Source organism: Oncorhynchus nerka, linkage group LG13 (assembly GCF_034236695.1).
Source record: "Oncorhynchus nerka isolate Pitt River linkage group LG13, Oner_Uvic_2.0, whole genome shotgun sequence".
Lineage (NCBI taxonomy): Eukaryota > Metazoa > Chordata > Actinopteri > Salmoniformes > Salmonidae > Oncorhynchus > Oncorhynchus nerka.
The window spans coordinates 79331330-79354708 of record NC_088408.1 but is presented as its reverse complement, the minus strand read 5'-3'; the positions used below and the strand labels follow the sequence as shown (position 1 = coordinate 79354708).

Genomic DNA, 23379 nt, shown 5'->3' with positions numbered 1-23379 from the left:
GGGGGATGACCTCGGCAGCTATCTTTGTGGATCTCAGATGATACGGAAGAGAGGTTGAACAGGCTAGTAATAGGGGTTGCAACATTTTGGTGGATAATTTCAGAAAGAGAGGTCCAGATTGTCTTGCACAGCTGATTTGTAGGGATCCAGATTTTGCAGCTCTTTCAGAACATCAGCTGTCTGGATTTGAGGAGAAGCAGTTGGGCAAGTAGGAAGTGCTGAGCTGTTTGCCGGGGTTGGGGTAGGCAGGTGAAAAGCTTGGCCAGCCGTAGAAAAATGCTTATTGAAATGATCTATTATCGTAGATTTATCGGTGGTGGCAGTGTTTCCTAGCCTCAGTGCAGTGGGCAGTTGGGAGGAGTAAAGTCTGGGATTACTCCAGCTCCCTCTCAACCCATCCCCAGGGGCGTCAGGCCATGGCTGGGTTTCTCTATAGCAGAGAACCTCTCCTCTCTTCCCTGGCTGTCTCAGTGAACCCATATTGATCATGTGGAAGTGTAGACTTACACTACATGTGTAGTATAATGTGGACACCTGCTCGTCGAACGTCTAATTCCGAAATCATGGGCATTAATATGGAGTTGGTCCCCTTCCCCTTTCTATAACAGCCTCCACTCTTCTGTGTCGGCTTTCCACTAGATGTTGGAACATTGCTGCGGGGACTTGCTTCCATTCAGCCACAAGCATTAGTGAGGTCGGGCACTAATGTTGGGCAATTAGGCCTGGCTCGCACTCGGCGTTCCAATTCATCCCAAAGGTGTTCGATGGGGTTGAGATCAGGGCTCTTTGCAGGCCAGTCAAGTTCTTCCACACCGATCTCGACAAACCATTTCTCTATGGACCTCGCTTTGTGCAGAGGGGCATTGTCATGCTGAAACAGGAAAGGGCCTTCCCCACAAAGTTGGAAGCACAGAATCGTCTAGTATGTCATTGTATGATGAAGTGCTAAGATTTCCCAGAACTAAGGGGCCTAGCCCAAACCATGAAAAACAACCCCAGACCATTATTCTTTCTCCACCAAACTTTACAGTTGGCACTATGCTTTGGGGCAGGTAATGTTTTCCTAGCATCTGCTAAAACCAGATTTGTCCGTCAGATTGCCAGATGGAGAAAAGTGATTTTATCACTCCAGAGAACGGGTTTCCAGAGTCCAACGAGCTTTACATCTTTCCAGCCGATGCTTGACATGGCACATGGTGATCTTAGGCTTGTGTGTGGCTGCTCGGCCATGGAAACCCATTTCATGAAGCTCCCAATAAACAGTTATTGTGCTGACGTTGCATTCAGAGGCAGTTTTGAACTCGGCAGAGAGTATTGCAACCGAGGACAGACTATTTTTACACACTTCAGCACTCGGTGGTCCCGTTCTGCGAGCTTGTGTGGCCTACCACTTTGTGGCTGAGCCGTTGTTGCTCCTAGACATTTCAATTTCACAATAACAGCACTTACATTTGACAGGGCCAGCTCTAGCAGGGCAGACCTGAGTTGTTGGAAAGGTATCATCCTATGATGGTGCCACGTTGAAAGTCACTGAGCTCTTCAGTAAGTTCATTGTTTGCCAATGTTTGTCTATGGAGATTGCATGGTTGTGTGCTCTGTTTTATACACCTGTCAGCAATGGGTGTGGCTGAAATAGCCGAATCCACAAATTTGAATGGTTGTCCACATACTTTTGTATGTATAGTGTATCATCCTGCCTCTGCACATGCTTCCCTTAGTTACCTTCTCTCTCATAGAAACACACATCTCAGTGTGAGAGAACTGATTTGTAGTCGTAAGTGACATTTTAGGTCAAGATTAACAGCCTGTGTCGAATGGCTCTTTGCCTCTCTCTAAGTTTATTCAAGTTCTTGTACAGTGCAATACAAGGTCAAAACGGCAAGAGTCTAGCAAATCACACCGGCTGTAGTAAGACAATCCATATTTCTCTTAACGCTGTACTGATTTACTTATTCCCTGTGTAAGGGTATCACCTCAATCCACGTCCAGACAAATAGAATGTATGAGTAATCTATTCAGCGTTTTCAGAGTTCCGTGCTCTACATTCTAATGATCAGCCAGGCTCCAATGATAATGAATGCAAGGCAGAGGCCTCTGTCTGTCTGTCTTTCTGTCTGCTTATCAGAAACTCACTCCTCAGCCTTAACTTGATTTTAAATTCAATTAAGTACAAAATCACCTCTGGTTTGAATGCTGTTTTTTTTGGCGCTCCATATGTCTGATATTTATTTTTTTGTAACTCGGAGAGAAGTCAAACTCAGCAATCAGTGATGGCTTAGAGGAGGGTGAAACATTTGTCCTTGATTTGCTTCTTCTAGAATTAATACCTGATTTATAAGCAAACTATAATCACTTAATTAATACCTGATTTATAAGCAAACTATAATCGCTTAATTTGAGTGTTGCAGCATTATTGTCAGCAGTACGTGATAGCCATTATTGATTCACAGTGCATTCAGAAAGTATTCAGACCCCATCCCTTTTTCTAAATTTTGTTAAGTTACAGCCTTATGCTAAAATTGATTAAACTTACACACAATATTACATAATGACAAAGTGAAAACATTTATTTAATTTTTTATAAATGTATAAAAAATAAACTGAAATAAAGTATTCAGATCCTTTGCTATGACATTACATTTACATTTACATTTAAGTCATTTAGCAGACACTTGAAGTTGCGCTCAGGTGCATTCTGTTTCCATTGATCATCCTTGAGATGTTTCTACAACTTGACTGGATTCCACCTGTGGTAAATTTAATTGATTGGACATGACTTGAATAGGCACACACCGGTCTATATAAGGTCCCACAGTTGACAGTGCATGTCAGAGCAAAAACCAAGCCATGAGGTAAAAGGAATTGTCCGAAGAGATCCGAGACAGGATTGTGTCAAGGCACAGATCTGGAGAAGGGTACGAAAATATTTCTGCTGCATTGAAGGTCCCCAATAACACAGTGGTCTCCATCATTCTTAAATGGAAGAAGTTTGGAACCATCAAGACCCTGCCCGGCCAAACTGAGCAATCAGGGGGAAAAGGGCCTTAGTCAGGAAGATGACCAAGAACCCGATGGTTACTCTGACAGAGCTCTAGAGTTCATCTGTGGAGATGGTTGTCCTTCTTGAAAGTTCTCCCATCTTCACAGCACACCACCAATCAGGCCTTAGTGGTAGAGTGGCCAGAGGGAAGCCACTCCTCAGTAAAAGACACATGACAGCCCGCTTGGAGTTTGCCAAAAGGCACCAAAAAACTCTCAGACCATGAAAACCAAGATTCTCTGGTCTGATGAGACCAAGATTGAACCCTTTGGTCTGAATGCCAAGCGTCACGTCTGCAGGAAACCAGGCACCATCCCTACGGTGAAGCATGGTGGTGGCAGCATCATGTTGTGGGGATGTTTTTCAGCGGCAGGGACTGGAAGACTAGTTAGGATCAAGGAAAGATGAACGGAGCAAAGTACAGAGCTCCTTGATGAAAACCTGCTCAGGACCTCCGGCTGGGGCGAAGGTTTACCTTCCAACAGGACAACAACCCTAAGAACACAGCCAAGACAACGCAGGAGTGGCTCCGGGACAAGTCACTGAATGTCCTTGAGTGGCCCATCCAGGGCCCGGACTTGAATACGATCGAACATCTCTGGAGAGAGCTGAAAATAGCTGTGCAGTGTTGCTCCCCATTCAACCTGATAGAGTTTGAGAGGATCTGCAGAGAAGAATGTGAGAAACTCTCCAAATACACGTGTGCCAAGCTTGTAGCGTCATACCCAAGAACACTCAAGGCTGTATCTGCTGCCAAAGGTGCTTCAACAAAGTACTGAGTAAAAGGTGTGAATACTTCTGTAAATGTGATATTTAAAAAAATAAAAATAAAAAGTTTTTGCTTTGTCATTATGGGATAATGTGTGTAGATTGGTGAGGGGGGAAAAACGGTTGTCCGTTTTAGAATAAGGCTGTAACATAACAAAATGTGGGAAAAGTCTGAATACTTTCCGAATGCTCTGTAGCATTTAATCTCACTAGTCAGTTACACCTGTTCTATTTTCAGTCACGGAGGTGTTAAAATGTGAAGAAGGTTAATGTGGGAGTTATGTGATGATGTGGAGTGTGATGTGTGTTGTCAGGGCTAGACCTGGAGGAGGGGAAGGAAGGTGGGTCATGGCTGGGGATCAACAAGAGGGGCAAGCTGGCCGCACTGACCAATTACCTGGAGGGAAGGCCCAATCCAGACGCACAAGGAAGAGGCGAGGACCAATCAGGAAGAAAATAATATCCACTGAACAGTTGGATATGTGCATGCATCTTTAACAGACAGTCGTGTTTTAATATTTCATTCCTAATAAAGGCTTTGTTCCTAGAAAGCCGACGCTAACGTGAAACTGGTATGGTCAACTGCCTTATTTAAAGATTCATTCACTAGCATTAGCACCACAATAAGTGAAAAGTAGTGTCAATGTGTTCTCCAGTAGCCAGCTGTCCTCACTGCAGATGCTCAGCCCCCTGATAGAAACACCTCTCTGTGTAATAGCAGCTTTCTAATTTGTTTATTTTCTTTAAGGCCAGATGTCAGGTGTTTTCCTGACACTTAACCGATGTAGTGCAGTTCCCCCCTCTTCGGTAGCAGCCTGTCCTTACAACAAATCAAATAAACGTTTATTGGTTGAGTACACCGTTTAGCAGATGTTGTAGTGGGTGCAGTGAAATGCTTATGTTACTAGCTCCTAACAATGTAGTAAAATGTTAAACAAGTACACAAATAATATATATTCTTTTTTGAAGTACAGTTAAAAACAAGAACGTCTGAGCGACTCCAATTAACAGCCCAAATAGCACTGTATCAGTAATCCAAATGCAATCTATAAGTATCTACACCAGAAGAATTTACACAAGATTTACACAGTAGATATAATCGGAGTGAGCTATGTCAAGAATCCAGTATATATTACATTTGCGGTGTGTATAAACAGTGTAACTATGTAATTACAGATACAGTAGCAGAGATATTAGAATGAGCTACGTTGGGAATACAGTATTTAAATACTCAGTGTGACGTGGGACTGCAGCATTGGATTGTGACTATGAGGTGTGTGAGTGAGTGTGCATCACCTAATAGACGGCTAGTGATGGCTAGCCGCAATGCCACTAGAGATCTTGGTTAGAGTCCAGCCTCTGTTGCAGCCGGCCGCGACCGGGAAACCCATGGGGCAGCGCACAATTGGCCCAGTGTCGTCCAGCTTAGGGGAGGGTTTGGCCGGCAGGGATGTCCTTGTCCCATCGCTCACCGGCGACTCCTGTGGCGCCCGGGCGCAGTGCACGCTGACACGGTCGCCAGGTGCACAGTGTTTCCTCCAACACATTGGTGCAGCTGGCTTCTGAGTTAAGTGGGCATTGTGTCAAGAAGCTGTGGCTTAGTTGGGTTGTGTTTCGGAGGACGCACGGCTCTCAACCTTCACCTCTCCCGAGTCCGTACTGGAGTTGCAGCGATGAGACAAGACTGTAACTACCAATTTGGATACCACAAAATTGGGGAGAAAAGGGTTAAGACACTAATAAAACTGTCTGATGGCCTGGTAATAGAAGCAGTTTTTTTATCTCTCGGTCTTGGCACTGATGCACCTGTACCGACTCCGTAAATAGACAGTAGCCGAGTAAAGTCGATGGCTCGGGTGACTGAGGTCCTTAATGATCTTCTTGGACTTCCTTTAACACCGAGTGCTGTAGATGTCATAGAGAACAGGCAGCATGCCTCTGGTGATGCGTTAGGCTGACCGCACCACAGTGCTAAATAACATGGAAACAGATCTCCGATGTCACCCAGTCCAAGACCTATGTTACATATTTTACCTCAAATGTCCTCCTTGTAACTGCATCACATTTTGCTTAATAACCAGTGTTGTGTAGATTCATTTGGATGGTATGACTAAATCTGTGTGTTGCTACAAAACCAACTAGGCAGCCTACTGATAAGTCTGCTCTTGCTATGTGTAATGGTACTGGGCTTGCCTAACTGGTCTGCAACCTCTCTGAATGTGTGAAAAGTAAGAATAATGTTGATTCTTTGTGTTGAAGGGTTCTTGGTGTCTAACTTCCTGACGGATCATAGCCAGGACAGCTATTCCTACCTGAAGAGGGTGTCATCTGAGAGACATCTCTACAACGGCTTCAACCTCCTCACAGCTGAGTTCAAGTGAGTCAAGGGTTTGTGCAGACTGATCAAAACTAGAGAACATGGGATGGGTTGATTAATATTTCCGCTGAGGTTTGGCCATACCAATCAATGCCCACTTCCTTATAGGACTGATTGACAATGCTGTCTCTATTATTTCATTTCCTAAGGTATAGCCAAGACATGCAATTCGACCTCTAGCCCAAGGCACATAGTTCTCAGAGGATTTTCCACCTAGCCTGTCAGACGTTAACGTGTAGCTATTTCTAAACTGCTTATACCTGTCTATTCCTTTCCAAACCTCCATGACGTGTCTAAGGCTAGGAGTGGATTTGACACTGGGTATAATACGTTTCCGTACATGTGTTCTCTCTGAATAAAAGGCATAAGCTATAGCCACCCACTCTCTCACACTCTCTCTCTCACACACACACACACACAACGTTTTATCAGTCTCCCTATCTTCACACACAGAAGAAACCTTGAGCTGAAGGGAATTCTGAGAGAACACATGTTCATTTTTATCTTTACCAGCCTGACTTATGAGGGTGAGTCAAGCTCTGAGATTTTTTGAAAAAGGGAACCCAGACAATGTTAAAGTAGCTAACTTTGTCCCCTCCCTTTCTGTTTTCTCTCACTCTCTGCAGCAGACAGGCGTGATTTAATTTGATGGACTTGCGTCGTAGACTAGAGAAAAACCTAACTGGAACCTGCTGAAGCTAAGACAGCTGTCATGAACGGGGATTTATAGACATGCCATTGGCATGGCAACAGGGTTCTAGGTCTCATTTTGGAGGTCAGGGGGATTAGGAACAACTTTTCCCACTTCCTGCTGGGGGATGCAGAGTTCTCCCTGTAGACAAGGGGTCCTGCGTCATATATCCTGCTCACATGGCCTAGGGCAGGAACGGCAAGGAATGAGAGCAACTCTCCCCTTTAATCCCCCTCCTCCGTTGTTTTCAGATATTTTTATTTTCTCTCCATCGAAAGCTTCTCTCTATTCTCTAAATGCTTTGCGCTTATTATAGCAGGTAGATCTCAGCAGGTCGTGTTTTGTGGTGTTGTAACAGCAAAGCTATTCAGGAATGCAAATTACCTCATTAAGACCAGGAGTTATGGTGCTTTCGGGAAGTATTCAGACCCCTTGACTTTCTCCATTTTGTTAGATTACAGCCTTATTCTAAATCTATTCAATAGTTTTTTCCCCCTCATCAATCTATACACAATACCCCATAATAACAAAGCAAAAAAAAAGTTAGACCCAAAATAACTGAAATAACACATTTACATAATTATTCAGACCCTTTACTCAGTACTTTTTTGAAACACCTTTGGCAGTGATTACAGCCTCGAGTCTTCTTGGGTATTTGGCACACCTGTATTTGGGGTGTTTCTCCCATTCTCAGGTTGAATGGGGAGCGTTGCAGCTATTTTCAAGTCTCTCCAGAGATGTTCGATCGGTTTTCAAGTCCGGGCTCTGGCTGGGCCACTCAAGGACATTCAGAGACTTGTCCCGAAGCCACTCCTGTGTTGTCTTGGCTGTGTCCTTAGGGTCATTGTCCTGTTGGAAGGTTAACCTTTGCCCCAGTCTGAGGTCCTGAACGCTCTGGAGCAGGTTCTCATCAATGATCTCTCTCTGTGCTCTGTTCATCTTTGCCTCGATCCAGACCAGTCTCCCAGTCCCTGCCGCTGAAAACATCAGAGACTTGTCCCGAAGCCACTCCTGCGTTGTCTTGGCTGTGTCCTTAGGGTCATTGTTCTGTGCTGCCACCACCATGCTTCACCGTAGGGATGGTGCCTGGTTTCCTCCAGGCGTGATGCTTGGCATTCAGGCCAAAGAGTTCAATCTTGGTTTCATCAGACCAGAGAATCTTGTTTCGCATGGTCTGAGAGTCTTTAGGTGCTTTTGGCAAACTCCAAGATGGTGGTCATGTGCCTTTTACGTAGGAGTGGCTTCCCTCTGGTCACTCTACCACTAAGGCCTGATTGGTGGAGTGCTGCAGAGATGGTTGTCCTTCTGGAAGGTTTCTCCTATCTCCACAGAGGAACTCTAGAGCTCTGTCAGAGGGACCATCGGGTTCTTGGTCACCTCCCTGACCAAGGCCCTTCTCCCCTGATTGCTCAGTTTGGCTGGGCGGCCAATTCTAGGAAGAGTCTCTTGGTGGTACCAAACTTCTTCCATTTAAAAATTATGAAGGCCACTGTGTTCTTGGGGAGCTTTAATGCTACAGACATTTTTTGGTACCCTTCCCCAGATCTGTACCTTGACACAATCCTGTCTCGGATCTCTTCGGACAATTCCTTTTACCTCATGGCTTGGTTTTTGCTCTGACATGCACTGTCAACTGTGGGACCTTATATAGACAGGTGTGTGCCTATTCAAGTCATGTCCAATCAATTAAATTTACCACAGGTGGAATCCAGTCAAGTTGTAGAAACATCTCAAGGATGATCAATGGAAACGGGATGCACCTGAGCTGGGGCGGCAGCTGGGGCGGCAGCGTAGCCTAGTGGTTAGAGTGTTGGACTAGTAACCGGAAGGTTGCGAGTTCAAACCCCCGACCTGACAAGGTACAAATCTGTCGTTCTGCCCCTGAACAGGCAGTTAACCCACTGTTCCCAGGCCGTCATTGAAAATAAGAATGTGTTCTTAACTGACTTGCCTGGTTAAATAAAGGTAAAAAATAAAAAAATAAAGTTTCATAGCAAAGGGTCTGAATACTTAAGTATATAAGGTTTTTCTGTTTTTTAATTTTGAATACATTTGCTAAAACCTGTCATTATGGCGTATTGTGTGTAGATTCCTGAGGATTTTTTTTATTGAATCCATTTTAGAATAAGGTTGTAGTGTAACAATGTGGAAAAAGTCAAGGGGTCTGAATACTTTCCAAAGGCACTTTGTCCATGTTTGGCTGCTTCCCCTGCGGTAAGAGACTTAACGAAAGGAGACATCACTGCCACTATAAATGTACACGCACTTACACACACACACACACACACACACACATGAGATGTCAGCTGAGAGAGAGCAACAAGAAATATGTGTTTATTTGATGATGTATGCTCTGGGTCTGAATCACTCCATCCCTCTGTCTGCCTGGGCCTATGGAGCCTCCTGTAGACTCACAACTAGATGTATAGATGCTGACAGATGGGACACCACGGTACGCAACGCCATAATAAAACAGACAAGGGATGGCAGCTGCTGTGACTGTCATGTATTTGTTTGTAGACCTTTTTAATAAAGGCTCATTATAGAGCTATTAGTTTCCCCCTCTGCACAGTGAAACAGCAGTGATGTGTGTTGGTTAGAGACAACCCATAGGAAATACTGTCTGTCTGTGGCTGCTCTTTTCCTGAAACGATAGTTGCGTCTTGTCTCTTGCACACAGAGGAGGCCCTGTATTACAATCAGTGAATGTTTAATCCATCCTTAACCAATGACGTGACGATTTATGATTTGGGGGTGAATGGCGATGTGGGACAAGATGTGTGGCGGCCATTTTAAACATCATCTCTATTTCTTCCTGTTGTATAATATTTATACTCATCGTCACGGGGATGCACTAATAGGAAAGGCATATACTTGTATATTTATCACCCAACTGAATAAAAATGTTAATTTCTCAACTTCAAATCTGTATTGGCATGATTTATATTACGCCTTCCCTTAATTATGTTGCTTGTAAAAACCAATATTGCCTTGATTAATAATCCATAGCTCCGTCGATGGGTTTGCATTCTTTCAATTCAGTTGATGACTTTGCATGCATTTGTTTCCTCTCTGACTGAGCCTTGGCGGAACTAAAGATGTATATTTCAAGTGTATCATCTCTCAACTTTTTTTTTCTCAAATGCCCTCAATTTAATGTTGTTAGCACTGACCCTGAAGAAGGCACATTGATGCCGAAACGTTGGTGTTTTGTTTTTACCCAATACTGGGAGGTTATATTTATGGAGTGTGCGACTCTTTGTTTTTATATCACTGACAGCCAAGCAGCCGTCATATTTATTCATTCAAGACTGTGGTGGTAGAAGATTATCCCTTTATTCAGGAGGAAAGACTCCGTCAGACTATTAACTGTCATCTCATGACATCCCACAATGCAATTCCAGCGTTCCTGAGCCTTCCTAATACCCAGCCGAATTCAGCATACATTTAAAGTATACATTCTCCCACACGTTTTAGAAATTGGGTTGTTAGTGTGGTCTGAAACTGGTGTAGTTTTTGGCTGTTTTTTTGTTTTTCCTTTAAGAAGGAAAACAGCAGTAGATCAGATTAGTAGATCAACAGCATTTCTCGGATGGTTTCCGTGGTGTATGGTCCATTTAATTTTGGTGAGTAACAGTAATACATATTCTCTTAGTCTCGCCCAAAGGCAGTATCCTATCCTCAGCTAAAGCAAAAACAAATGAGTTACTTAGCTGAGCTCTGCATCTAGAGCATGGAATGGCTCTTCAGTGCCCATGTGTTAAACCAGATGCCTTAAATGAAGTAAGTTCATTTTGGCTCTGAAATGTTTGGGACCATGTTTGGAAATCGGCAGTGTTCAAAAAGCATCTGCTCTGCATCCCTTCACCTTTCAGCTACTTTGTCTAATTTAACAAGATGTTGTAATGGTATTCTGATTATATACAGGCAATTTGAGTTGACCTGGGAGATTCCATTAAGTTTTAAAGACCCCGGATCTTTCCTTAACACAGCTGAAGTTGACTGACTTTTCTTTGTTCCCAGAGGAACTAGGTATGGCTGTTCACAGAGTAACTAGGTATGGCTGTTCACAGAGTAACTAGGTATGGCTGTTCACAGAGTAACTAGGTATGGCTGTTCACAGAGGAACTAGGTATGGCTGTTCACAGAGGAACTAGGTATGGCTGTTCCCAGAGGAACTAGGTATGGCTGTTCCCAGAGGAACTAGGTATGGCTGTTCCCAGAAGAACTAGGTATGGCTGTTCACAGAGGAACTAGGTATGGCTGTTCACAGAGGAACTAGGTATGGCTGTTCACAGAGGAACTAGGTATGGCTGTTCCCAGAGGAACTAGGTATGGCTGTTCCCAGAGGAACTAGGTATGGCTGTTCCCAGAGGAACTAGGTATGGCTGTTCCCAGAGGAACTAGGTATGGCTGTTCACAGAGGAACTAGGTATGGCTGTTCACAGAGGAACTAGGTATGGCTGTTCCCAGAGGAACTAGGTATGGCTGTTCCCAGCGGAACTAGGTATGGCTGTTCACAGAGTAACTAGGTATGGCTGTTCACAGAGTAACTAGGTATGGCTGTTCACAGAGGAACTAGGTATGGCTGTTCACAGAGGAACTAGGTATGGCTGTTCACAGAGGAACTATGTATGGCTGTTCACAGAGGAACTAGGTATGGCTGTTCCCAGAGGAACTAGGTATGGCTGTTCACAGAGGAACTAGGTATGGCTGTTCACAGAGGAACTAGGTATGGCTGTTCACAGAGGAACTAGGTATGGCTGTTCACAGAGGAACTAGGTATGGCTGTTCACAGAGGAACTAGGTATGGCTGTTCACAGAGGAACTAGGTATGGCTGTTCACAGAGGAACTAGGTATGGCTGTTCACAGAGGAACTAGGTATGGCTGTTCACAGAGCAACTAGGTATGGCTGTTCACAGAGCAACTAGGTATGGCTGTTCACAGAGGAACTAGGTATGGCTGTTCACAGAGGAACTAGGTATGGCTGTTCACAGAGGAACTAGGTATGGCTGTTCACAGAGGAACTAGGTATGGCTGTTCCCAGAGGAACTAGGTATGGCTGTTCCCAGAGGAACTAGGTATGGCTGTTCCCAGAGTGAACTAGGTATGGCTGTTCCCAGAGTGAACTAGGTATGGCTGTTCCCAGAGTGAACTAGGTATGGCTGTTCCCAGAGGAACTAGGTATGGCTGTTCCCAGAGGAACTAGGTATGGCTGTTCCCAGAGGAACTAGGTATGGCTGTTCACAGAGGAACTAGGTATGGCTGTTCACAGAGGAACTAGGTATGGCTGTTCACAGAGGAACTAGGTATGGCTGTTCACAGAGCAACTAGGTATGGCTGTTCACAGAGCAACTAGGTATGGCTGTTCACAGAGGAACTAGGTATGGCTGTTCACAGAGGAACTAGGTATGGCTGTTCACAGAGGAACTAGGTATGGCTGTTCCCAGAGGAACTAGGTATGGCTGTTCCCAGAGGAACTAGGTATGGCTGTTCCCAGAGGAACTAGGTATGGCTGTTCCCAGAGGAACTAGGTATGGCTGTTCCCAGAGTGAACTAGGTATGGCTGTTCCCAGAGTGAACTAGGTATGGCTGTTCCCAGAGTGAACTAGGTATGGCTGTTCCCATAGGAACTAGGTATGGCTGTTCACAGAGGAACTAGGTATGGCTGTTCACAGAGGAACTAGGTATGGCTGTTCACAGAGGAACTAGGTATGGCTGTTCACAGAGGAACTAGGTATGGCTGTTCACAGAGGAACTAGGTATGGCTGTTCACAGAGGAACTAGGTATGGCTGTTCACAGAGGAACTAGGTATGGCTGTTCACAGAGGAACTAGGTATGGCTGTTCACAGAGGAACTAGGTATGGCTGTTCACAGAGGAACTAGGACGTGACGGTCAGATCAGATGTTGCTATGAGTGTCTTGCTGTTGGGATTAGAGCTGCTGTCTTTCTGTTGGGAGTAGAGCTGCTGGCTAAACTGTCAGCTGTTTAGCCCTGTGGCTCAACTTGCATCATGAAATGCATAAAACTGCATCAGAGAAATAGTTTACCCTTGGACTTGCCTAGATACCTCCCACCCCCGACCCCACTGATGGTTATAAATGCCCATTCAACCAATGTCAAAAACATCAGCAAGCTCGGCACAGCAGCAAGGAGCAAAATAAGGCACTACTTAAACAATTCAGAATAATGGACTGCATTCAATTTAAATATATATACTATCCATTATGGGGATTATCATTCTGGCTTGCTAGATCTTCAAAGTGCTGTTTCTAAAGCTTCACAGAGAACTTTCTCTTCCCGTTGGTTTGTCCACGCTGCCCAGTGCTAGCTGCCACTTCCCATGGTTTCCTCATCTCAACTCAAATCTCCATGCAGCAGAAATGATGAGGTTTTGATATCCACACACTCTGGCAAGAATATCAGAAATACTTCTTTCCATTGTGCTTTTGGGTGAGACTATTGAGCTTCGACCTCAATGTGTCCAAACAGTATGTGAGTGTTTGTCTGGGTTGGGACTGAGAGTAATCTTCACAAATATCTCCTTCTCTCCCCAGCCCAATGAGCCCAAAGCACCATTTGGCCACCTCTCTGTAGGTTTGCAGTTCTATATACATATCAAGAGAGGGGTTATTTGTGAGGAAGAGTATCAAAACCGAGTCGTCAACAGGCAGTGAAGCTGCAAATATTGTACCCATGGAAGCAAGCTACAAGACGATAATATGCAACAAAGTAACAAAATGGTTTCTGTTATTACTGTAGTTACCAGCAGTTACATTGCCAAACGTTTTTGTATCATTCTGGTTTGGCTTTCATCAGCTAGACTTTGATATTGTTTGATTTGAAGATGGTTGTAATGTTAAAATGGCTTTCATCATTTTCCCACAAGCCGTTTTACTAGCACACTGACTTACTGGCCTTTTTAAAATGCCTCTGCTCTAGGACATTTACACCAGATGAGAAATGGTAACACAAACAGATAACCTTTGCAAAGGAGCAAGGTCTACTCTTTTCCCAGCTTAATTGCTTATTGCGGCATAAACAAATTTACAAGCTCGGACAGGCAAATTACCTTCTAATTAATTGGAAGGGATAAGCATTTAGCAGACAGCGGAACCCCTCATGTCAGACATTTGATTTTGTCAGTCCCTCTGTCCGTGGCTATTTATAGATGTTATTATCAAACAAGTCTCAATCTCATGCCGGGAGAGTAATCTTCTCTCTTATATAGCTCTTTAGAAGAAGCGGAACTCGGGGATGGAAACAGGAAACAGTTAAGACTTTGATGTATTTAACTTTTGACCCTGGCCACTGACTCCACAGATCAGAGCCATAGCGGGTATCTAGATTTGTTCTAGTCTGGAGGTTAAATATTGATGTAGTGTTGCACCAGTCTACACATTTGACTCATGATGGCTGTCAAAAACAACTGACAAGGCAATGAATTCACTTTCAACACTTGTTTTGGTTGTGATTCATTCATTTTCCTGTACTGCAGTTGAAAAGACTTTCATGTCGGAGAGCGTTCCAAATAGAAGTAGGATCTCTTTTTCAGCCAGGGCAGGAGAGACGTAAACAGACTCGAGGTCTAGTTAGACTGGAGGACGATTTGCAACGGCCTACTCTTTAATTTATTTTTGTATTTTTTTTAATCAGCTCATCTGATTGCCATCTATTGCTACAATTTACCATGGTCTAGTTTTTATTTGACATTTCAAATTCCTTTACAAATGCAGTGGCTCCATTAATCGCTGCTAAGCAAAGCTGAACAGGAAATAATAGCAAATTGTATAAAGGATGACCCTCACAATTAAATGGAACTTTAAACGGTCAGCAACTTGCATGTGTAATTTCCTCTCATGGTGTCCAATGCAGGGCCAAAGAAGACACTATGTGTTACTATGGAAACAGAGGCAACACCAAACCCATCCATCTAAATCCAGGTCTGCATTTCTTTCATGTGGAATTGCTTTTGCATTAATGTGTGTGTGCGTGCGTGTGTATATAATTATACATTAGTATATCATTGAACTATACAAGCATGCAGGATTTTGACTATGAGCCTATGCCTCTGTATGTGAGTGCATGTTTTGGGGGATAACATGCACGTTTTGTAGGAATCTCTGTTCTCGAGCAATGCTGTGTGTCTGCTCCAGCAGGAATCTATGGTTTGAGTAACTCCCTGTTGGAGACCCCATGGAGGAAGCTGCAGCATGGGAAGAGACTGTTCACCAGTGTAGTGAACCAACCCTTGCCCTGTGAGGTTCTGGTCCAGGACCTGCTCAACGTCCTCAACAACGAGGAGCTGTGAGTTTACCAGACACTCGCTATCAATAATACAGTTAATGTAACACAGTAAATTCTTCATCAATACATGCACACTCAAAACACTACACATGAAGACACACACCTGCACAATGTGCAGTTCAGTTTACATTTTGAAGCAGTCAATGTGACATGGCATGATCTACATTAAAACATATACCTACAGTACCAGTCAAAAGTTTGGACACCTACTCATTCAAGGGTTTTTCTTTATTTTTACTGTTTTCTACATTGTAGAATAATAGTGAAGACTTCAAAACTATGAAATAACACATTTGGAATCATGTCGTAACCAAAAAAGTGTTCAACAAATCAAAATATATTTGAGATTCTTCAAAGTAGCCACCCTTTGCCTTGATGACAGCTTTGCACACTCTTGGCATTCTCTCAACCAGCTTCATGAGGTAGTCACCTGGAATGCATTTCAATTAACAGGTGTGTCTTGTTAAACGTTCATTTGTGGAATTTCTTTCCTTCTTAATGCATTTGAGCCTATCAGTTGTGCTGTGACATGGTAGGGGTGGTAGCTTGGGCTCCTGAGTAGTGCAACGGCCTAAGGCACTGCATTTCAGTGCTAGAGCCGTCACTACAGACCCTGGTTTGATTCCAGGCTGTATCACAATTGGACCAGCGTTGTTAGGGTTTGGCCGGGGTAGGCCGTCATTGTAAATAAGAATTTGTTCTTAACTGACTTGTTTAGATAAATAAACATTAAATAAAAATAAAAAAAATACAGAAGATGCCTCCCGGGTGGCGCAGTGGTTAAGGGCGCTGTACTGCAGCTGGGTTCGCACCCAGGCTCTGTCGTAACCACCCGCGACCGGGAGGTCCGTGGGGCAACGCACAATTGGCCTAGCGTCGTCCGGGTTGGTAGGGAAATCCTTGTCTCATCGCGCACCAGCGACTCCTGTGGCGGGCCGTGCACAGTGCGAGCTAACCAAGGTTGCCAGGTGCACTGTGTTTCCCCCGACACATTGGTGCGGCTGGCTTCCGGGTTGGATGGCACTGTGTTAAGAAGCAGTGCGGCTTGGTTGGGTTGTGTATCGGAGGACGCATGACTTTCAACCTTCGTCTCTCCTGAGCTCGTACGGGAGTTGTAGCGATGAGACAAGATAGTTAGCTACTAAACAATTGGATACCACGAAAAAGGGGTCAAATTAAACAATATATAAAAAATACAGAAGATAGCCCTATTTGGTAAAAGACCAAGTCCATATTATTGCAAGAATAGCTCAAATAAGCAAAGAGAAACAGTCCATTACTTTAAGATATTTTGAAACCTTTAAACTTTCAAAGTTTCTTTAGTGCAGTCGCAAAAACCATCAAGCGCTGATGAAACTGGCTGTGTAAGGGCTATTTGACCAAGAAGGAGAGTGATGGAGTGCTGCATCAGATGACCTGGCCTCCACAATCCCCCGACCTCAACCCAATTAAGATGGTTTGGGGTGAGTTGGACCGCAGCGTGAAGGAAAAGCAGCCAACAAGTGCTCAGCATATGTGGCAACTCCTTCAAGACTGTTGGAAAAGCATTCCAGGTGAAGCTGGTTGAGAGAATGCCAAGATTGTGCAAAACTGTCATCAAGGCAAAGGGTGGCTACTTTGAAGAATCACAAATATAAAATATATTTAGATTTGTTTAACACTTTTTGGGGGGTTACTACATGATTCCATATGTGTTATTTCATAGTTTTGATGTCTTCACTATTATTCTACAATGTAAAAATAAAGAAAACCCTTGAATGAGTATGTGTGTCCAAACCTTTGACTGTCACTCATAAGATATTTGGGAGTAACTTACAAGGACATGTAAATGTGTCTGAGGGTAACACTTCTGCATATTTATTAAGGCTATAAATACGCTTACTCATTGTTGGTTTGCAAGTACCACAGGTGGACATTCAACATGGCTACATGGGGATCAAACGTGAACACTACTTGACTAAGAGAACATATACAGTGGGGCAAAAAAGTATTTAGTCAAATCAAATCAAATTTTATTTGTCACATACACATGGTTAGCAGATGTTAATGCGAGTGTAGCGAAATGCTTGTGCTTCTAGTTCCGACAATGCAGTGATAACCAACAAGTAATCTAACTAACAATTCCAAAACTACTGTCTTGTACACAGTGTAAGGGGATAAGGAATATGTACATAAGGATATATGAATGAGTGATGGTACAGAGCAGCATACAGTAGATGGTATCGAGTACAGTATATACATATGAGATGAGTATGTAGACAAAGTAAACAAAGTGGCATAGTTAAAGTGGCTAGTGACATAAGAATGCAGTCGATGATCTAGAGAACAGTATATACATATGCATATGAGATGAATAATGTAGGGTAAGTAACATTATATAAGGTAGCATTGTTTAAAGTGGCTAGTGATATATTTACATCATTTCCCATCAATTCCCATTATTAAAGTGGCTGGAGTTGGGTCAGTGTCAATGACAGTGTGTTGGCAGCAGCCACTCAATGTTAGTGGTGGCTGTTTAACAGTCTGATGGCCTTGAGATAGAAGCTGTTTTTCAGTCTCTCGGTCCCAGCTTTGATGCACCTGTACTGACCTCGCCTTCTGGATGATAGCGGGGTGAACAGGCAGTGGTTCGGTGGTTGATGTCCTTGATGATCTTTATGGCCTTCCTGTAACATCGGGTGGTGTAGGTGTCCTGGAGGGCAGGTAGTTTGCCCCCGGTGATGCGTTGTGCAGACCTCACTACCCTCTGGAGAGCCTTACGGTTGAGGGCGGAGCAGTTGCCGTACCAGGCGGTGATACAGCCCGCCAGGATGCTCTCGATTGTGCATCTGTAGAAGTTTGTGAGTGCTTTTGGTGACAAGCCGAATTTCTTCAGCCTCCTGAGGTTGAAGAGGCGCTGCTGCGCCTTCTTCACGACGCTGTCAGTGTGAGTGGACCAATTCAGTTTGTCTGTGATGTGTATGCCGAGGAACTTAAAACTTGCTACCCTCTCCACTACTGATCCATCGATGTGGATAGGGGGGTGTTCCCTCTGCTGTTTCCTGAAGTCCACAATCATCTCCTTAGTTTTGTTGACGTTGAGTGTGAGGTTATTTTCCTGACACCACACTCCGAGGGCCCTCACCTCCTCCCTGTAGGCCGTCTCGTCGTTGTTGGTAATCAAGCCTACCACTGTTGTGTCGTCCGCAAACTTGATGATTGAGTTGGAGGCGTGCATGGCCACACAGTCGTGGGTGAACAGGGAGTACAGGAGAGGGCTCAGAACGCACCCTTGTGGGGCCCCCGTGTTGAGGATCAGCGGGGAGGAGATGTTGTTGCCTACCCTCACCACCTGGGGGCGGCCCGTCAGGAAGTCCAGTACCCAGTTGCACAGGGCGGGGTCGAGACCCAGGGTCTCGAGCTTGATGACGAGCTTGGAGGGTACTATGGTATTGAATGCCGAGCTGTAGTCGATGAACAGCATTCTCACAGCCACCAATTGTGCAAGTTCTCCCACTTAAAAAGATGAGAGGCCTGTAATTTTCATCATAGGTACACTTCAACTATGACAGACAAAATGAGGGGAAAAAATCCAGAAAATCACATTGTAAGATTTTTAATGAATTTATTAGCAAATTATGTTGGAAAATAAGTATTTGGTCAATAACAAAAGTTTCTCAATACTTTGTTATATACCCTTTGTTGGCAATGACACAGGTCAAACGTTTTCTGTAAGTCTTCACAAGGTTTTCACACACTTGCTGGTATTTTGGATTTTTTTTTCTCATTTTGTCTGTCATAGTTGAAGTGTACCTATGATGAAAATTACAGGCCTCTCATCTTTTTAAGTGGGAGAACTTGCACAATTGGTGGCTGACTAAATACTTTTTTGCCCCATTGTAGTCCTGCACACATAAAATCTTGCGCTTTTATGTTGAATTAATTGCAAAACTTTTAATCAGTTAACTTTTGCTCTCCACAGACTACGCCTACCTTACTCTCTTATTGGTTTATCAGTTCCATAATGTGTACTATGTAGTGCTGAAATGTATGTCCTATTATATAAGTAGTTTTTGAAACTTTCAGTTCAGTAGAAACGTTCTGTTCTGTTTTTCTCCATGCACCTGGTAACACTGAAGTTGGGCTAAATAGTTGTACTTTTTTCCAATTGGTTCCAATCCAAAACTCTTAAGTCATGAGGTTTGAGGGAGAAGTTGAGAACCGTGTCTTTTCTGAAGGTACGCCCCTTTCTGTTCCAAATCTCTGACAGTCTGAGGAGGATTGAGTGAGAACGGTTTCTGTTTTTATTCTTTAGGAACACTCCTGACCCGGCTCAGGAGAGCCAGGGTGAAGGTTACAGCAGACCCATGCTGCGGGTCCTGTCCTCCGTGTGTGTTCGATCCCCGCATTATGGCACAAGGTCAGAGTCCTCCCAGTCCATGACACCAATTAACTAGGCCAGACTCCTAGAGATACAATATAATACCAGAGTGTCTTTTGTGATAAACCTTGCCAATGTCCAACCTAGTGTTCTTATTTAAATCTGTGCTCCCAGTCCCACCAATTGGCTCTCCCATTTGTCATGCTGTGCCTGCCAACAGAGGTGAGGGCTGTGCTTGTGGGGTTTAAAAGCAGGGACATACTCATAGGGCACAGAAGAAAATGAAAACAATTGGTTCTTATTTGACAAATCCATGGTCGTCTTCATTAGTGCGCACCCTAGCAAACGGCAGACGTTTTGCAACAAATTATTTTCTTATTGGACAAATCCAGTTAGTACCTTTCTGTTTCCGTCCGTTTAGCTCTGTTGCTGCATAATAATTACGTACCATACATCATAAGCTCCTAGTGCATATAATCTCATCTATAACCAGCATGCCCCTGGCCTCCAGTCTAGTGTGATAATGAAAGGTGATTAGAGAGCTCTTCCCCAGCATCACAATATGCGTTTTCCCCGTATTTAACATGCATACGCCCCTAATCTCGTTTCGCCCCTCTATTTATCTGATGTTTTGTGTATTTCTGCCTTTTTCAGGACCAATACCATTATCCTCATAGACTCATCAGGGAACGTGACCTTCACAGAGCGCACCATGCTCAACTGTGACATCAGCCAATGGAGCACAAGCTCTTTCCAGTTCAAACTCAAGGACTGATGGCTTTGTGGGAATTACACTGTGCCTTTCTGCATCCCTCCTCCTATCCATCCTCCCTCCTCCTATCCATCCTCCCTCAGCAAGTTCTGGCTACACCGTAGTGGAATGAACATTTTCCTTTTTCCATTTAAAATGGTGGTGGGAGAGCTTGAAATTATGGCACTTGTTTGGAAAGAGTTTGATTTGCATTTGTCAAGTAATTGCCTTTGGGAAATATATTTTAGCTTGGCGTAGACATATAAATGTGGGAATTTATCAAATCATATATTATGGGTGTTATTTAATCTTAAATTATATCAAAGAACTTGCTGTTGTCATTAAAAGATTTTTAATTGTGTGCTTAAAAAGTGGTTTTATTGCCAAAGAACAAATGTAATTTAACAAACTAAAAGACATTTTTTACATTTCACATTGCATCTATTTACTCAGCACTCGATTGCTGAGAAAGACGAGAACTAAAAGGTTGAAAAGTAATTTCTGGCTTCGTGCCTCAGACTGCCATCTTCTAGGTGAGTTGGTTTGCATCTCAAGAGTGTAAAATGGTAACACTCATAGAAGCAGCACCAGCCATCACCTATGTATAAAAAGCTGTACAAATAATGACAGGTTTGATTTCCTAAATGTTCATCTCAGGTGTTATAACTTTCCTGTGACATAATTATGAAGGCATATTACGACAGCCTGCCTTGTATTATAATAATTATCATTGCACTGGATTTTGACTTTGTGACCCAGGTTTGCTAGTTACAAGTAAAACACAGAGGAAAGGACTTGAAATGTTTTTTCTAAATGGTAAGCAGTGTTTTTCTTTTTATATTTTCTGCCTTGTTCCACATACTGCATAGGAGAACAGATTGCCTTGCTGTGAAATAACTGAAAGGATTCATTTTGTCACTCACACCTTCAGTGTTCTGTGGTTCTTACCCACTTTTTCTCTATGTATAACAGTCCGTTACTCTCACAAATTGTAATGACCGTTTCAAGTTTTGTGTGTTGATGTGTACCATCGAGGATCCCAGTGGTTTTTTGTAACTGACCTCAGGTATCCATAGAAGTATAGAAACCCCTGTTTACCATGTCACTGTTGTCTTGAAATCATTTGTGAATAAAGTACTTTTTCATCTGTATTATAAACTCAGTCTATATTGCAAATGTATAGTATTCTTTCAAGAATATCTAATCAGCCAGTTTTATTAGACAATCACAAGCTTATTAAAGCTTGTCAGGTTCCTGAGTGGCACAGCGGTCAACGGCACTGTACCTCAGTGCAAGAGGTGTCACTGCAGTCCCTGGTTCAAATCCAGGCTGCATCACATCCGGCTGTGATTGGGAGTCCCATAGGGTGGCACACAATTAGCCCGGGGTTGGCTGTCATTGTAAATAAGAATTTGTTCTAATCTGAATTGCCTAGTTAAATAAAGGTACAAAATAATAATATATACATTTAAAAAAGCAATGTTGGTGTATGGTTGGTAGCTGAATAAGCTGTGGTCATTGCAATTTTGATGTTTATATACTGAACAAAAATATAAACACACATGCAACAATTTCATAGATTTTACAGTGCCTTCGGAAAGTATTCAGACCCCTTGACTTTTTCCATATTTTATTATGTTACATACAGCCTTATTATAAAATGGATTAAATAAAAAAAATGTTATGAAATATTTTTAAAAAAACATATACCTTATTTACATAAGTATTCAGACCCTTAGCTATGAGACTCGAAATTGAGCTCATGTGCATCCTGTTTCCATTGGTCATCCTTGAGATGTTTCTACAACTTCACTGGAGTCAACCTGTGGTAAATTCAATTGATTGGACATGATTTGGAAAGGCACACACCTGTCTGTATAAGGTCCCACAGTTGACAGTGCATGTCAGAGCAAAAACCAAGCCATGAGGTCGAAGGAATTGTCCATAGAGCTCCGAGACAGGATTGTGTCAAGGCACAGATCTAGGGAAGGGTACCAAAAAATTTCTGCAGCATTGAAGGTCCCCAAGAACACAGTGGCCTCCATCATTCTTAACTGGAAGAAGTTTGGAACCCCCAAAACTAATTAGAGCTGGCCACCCGACCAAACTAAGCAATCGGGGGTGAAGGGCCTTGGTCAGGGAGGTGACCAAGAACCCGATGGTCACTCTGACAGAGCTCTAGAGTTACTCTGTGGAGATGGGAGAACTTTCCAGAAAGACGAACATTTCTGCAGCACTCAACCAATCAGGCATTTATGGTAGAGTGGCCAGACAGAAGCCACTCCTCAGTAAAAGGCACATAACAGCCCGCTTGGAGTTTGCCAAAAGGCACCCAGAGACTCTTCTCTCAAAGATTGAACTCTTTGGCCTGAATGCCAAGCATCACGTCCAGAGGAAATCCAGGCACCATCCCTACGGTGAAGCATGGTGGTGGCAGCATCATGTTCATCAAGTTCTGTTATAATCTCTACCCGGCACAGCCAGAAGAGGACTGGCCACCCCACATAGCCTGGTTCCTCTCTAGGTTTCTTCCTAGGTTTTGGCCTTTCTAGGGAGTTTTTCCTAGCCACCGTGCTTTTACACCTGCATTGTTTGCTGTTTGGGGTTTTAGGCTGGGTTTCTGTACAGCACTTTGAGATATCAGCTGATGTACGAAGGGCTATATAAATAAATTTGATTTGATTTGATTTGATCATGCTGTGGGGATGTTTTTCAGCGGCAGGGACTGAAGGACTAGTCTAGATCGAGGCAAAGATGAACCGAGCAAAGTACAGAGAGTTCCTTGAAGAAAACCTGCTCCAGAGGGCTCAGAACCTTAGACTGGGGTGAGGGTTCACCTTCCAACAGGACAACAGCAAAGACAACGCAGGAGTGACTTCTGAACAAGTCTCTGAATGTCCTTGAGTGGCCCAGCCAGAGCCCGGACTTGAACTCGATCTAACATGTCTGGAGAGACCTGAATCAAATGAAATCTAATTTTATTGGTCACATACACGTGATTAGCAGATGTTATTGCGGGTGTAGCGAAATGCTTTTGATTCTAGCTCTGACAGTGAAGTAGTATCAAATCAAATCAAATCCA

At 43.5% G+C, this 23379-nt stretch overlaps 1 protein-coding gene across 8 annotated transcripts in view; it reads left to right on the top strand.

The window, feature by feature from the left end:
* The window catches only part of LOC115140226 (transport and Golgi organization 2 homolog), a 31664-nt gene extending 10216 nt beyond the window's left edge, over positions 1–21448 (top strand). For 6 of the 8 annotated variants that reach the window (XM_029678453.2, XM_029678446.2, XM_029678449.2 and 3 more), the window contains 6 exons: positions 4123–4242; positions 6068–6185; positions 14755–14822; positions 15036–15186; positions 19481–19585; positions 20201–21448. In XM_029678453.2, coding sequence (XP_029534313.1) covers positions 4123–4242; positions 6068–6185; positions 14755–14822; positions 15036–15186; positions 19481–19585; positions 20201–20321 — 683 coding nt within the window. In that variant the 3' untranslated portion in view covers positions 20322–21448. The remainder of the gene's footprint in view (positions 1–4122; positions 4243–6067; positions 6186–14754; positions 14823–15035; positions 15187–19480; positions 19586–20200) is intronic. The other 2 variants (XM_029678447.2, XM_029678454.2) reach the window with 2 other exon arrangements.
* The last annotated feature ends 1931 nt before the right edge of the window (positions 21449–23379 follow it).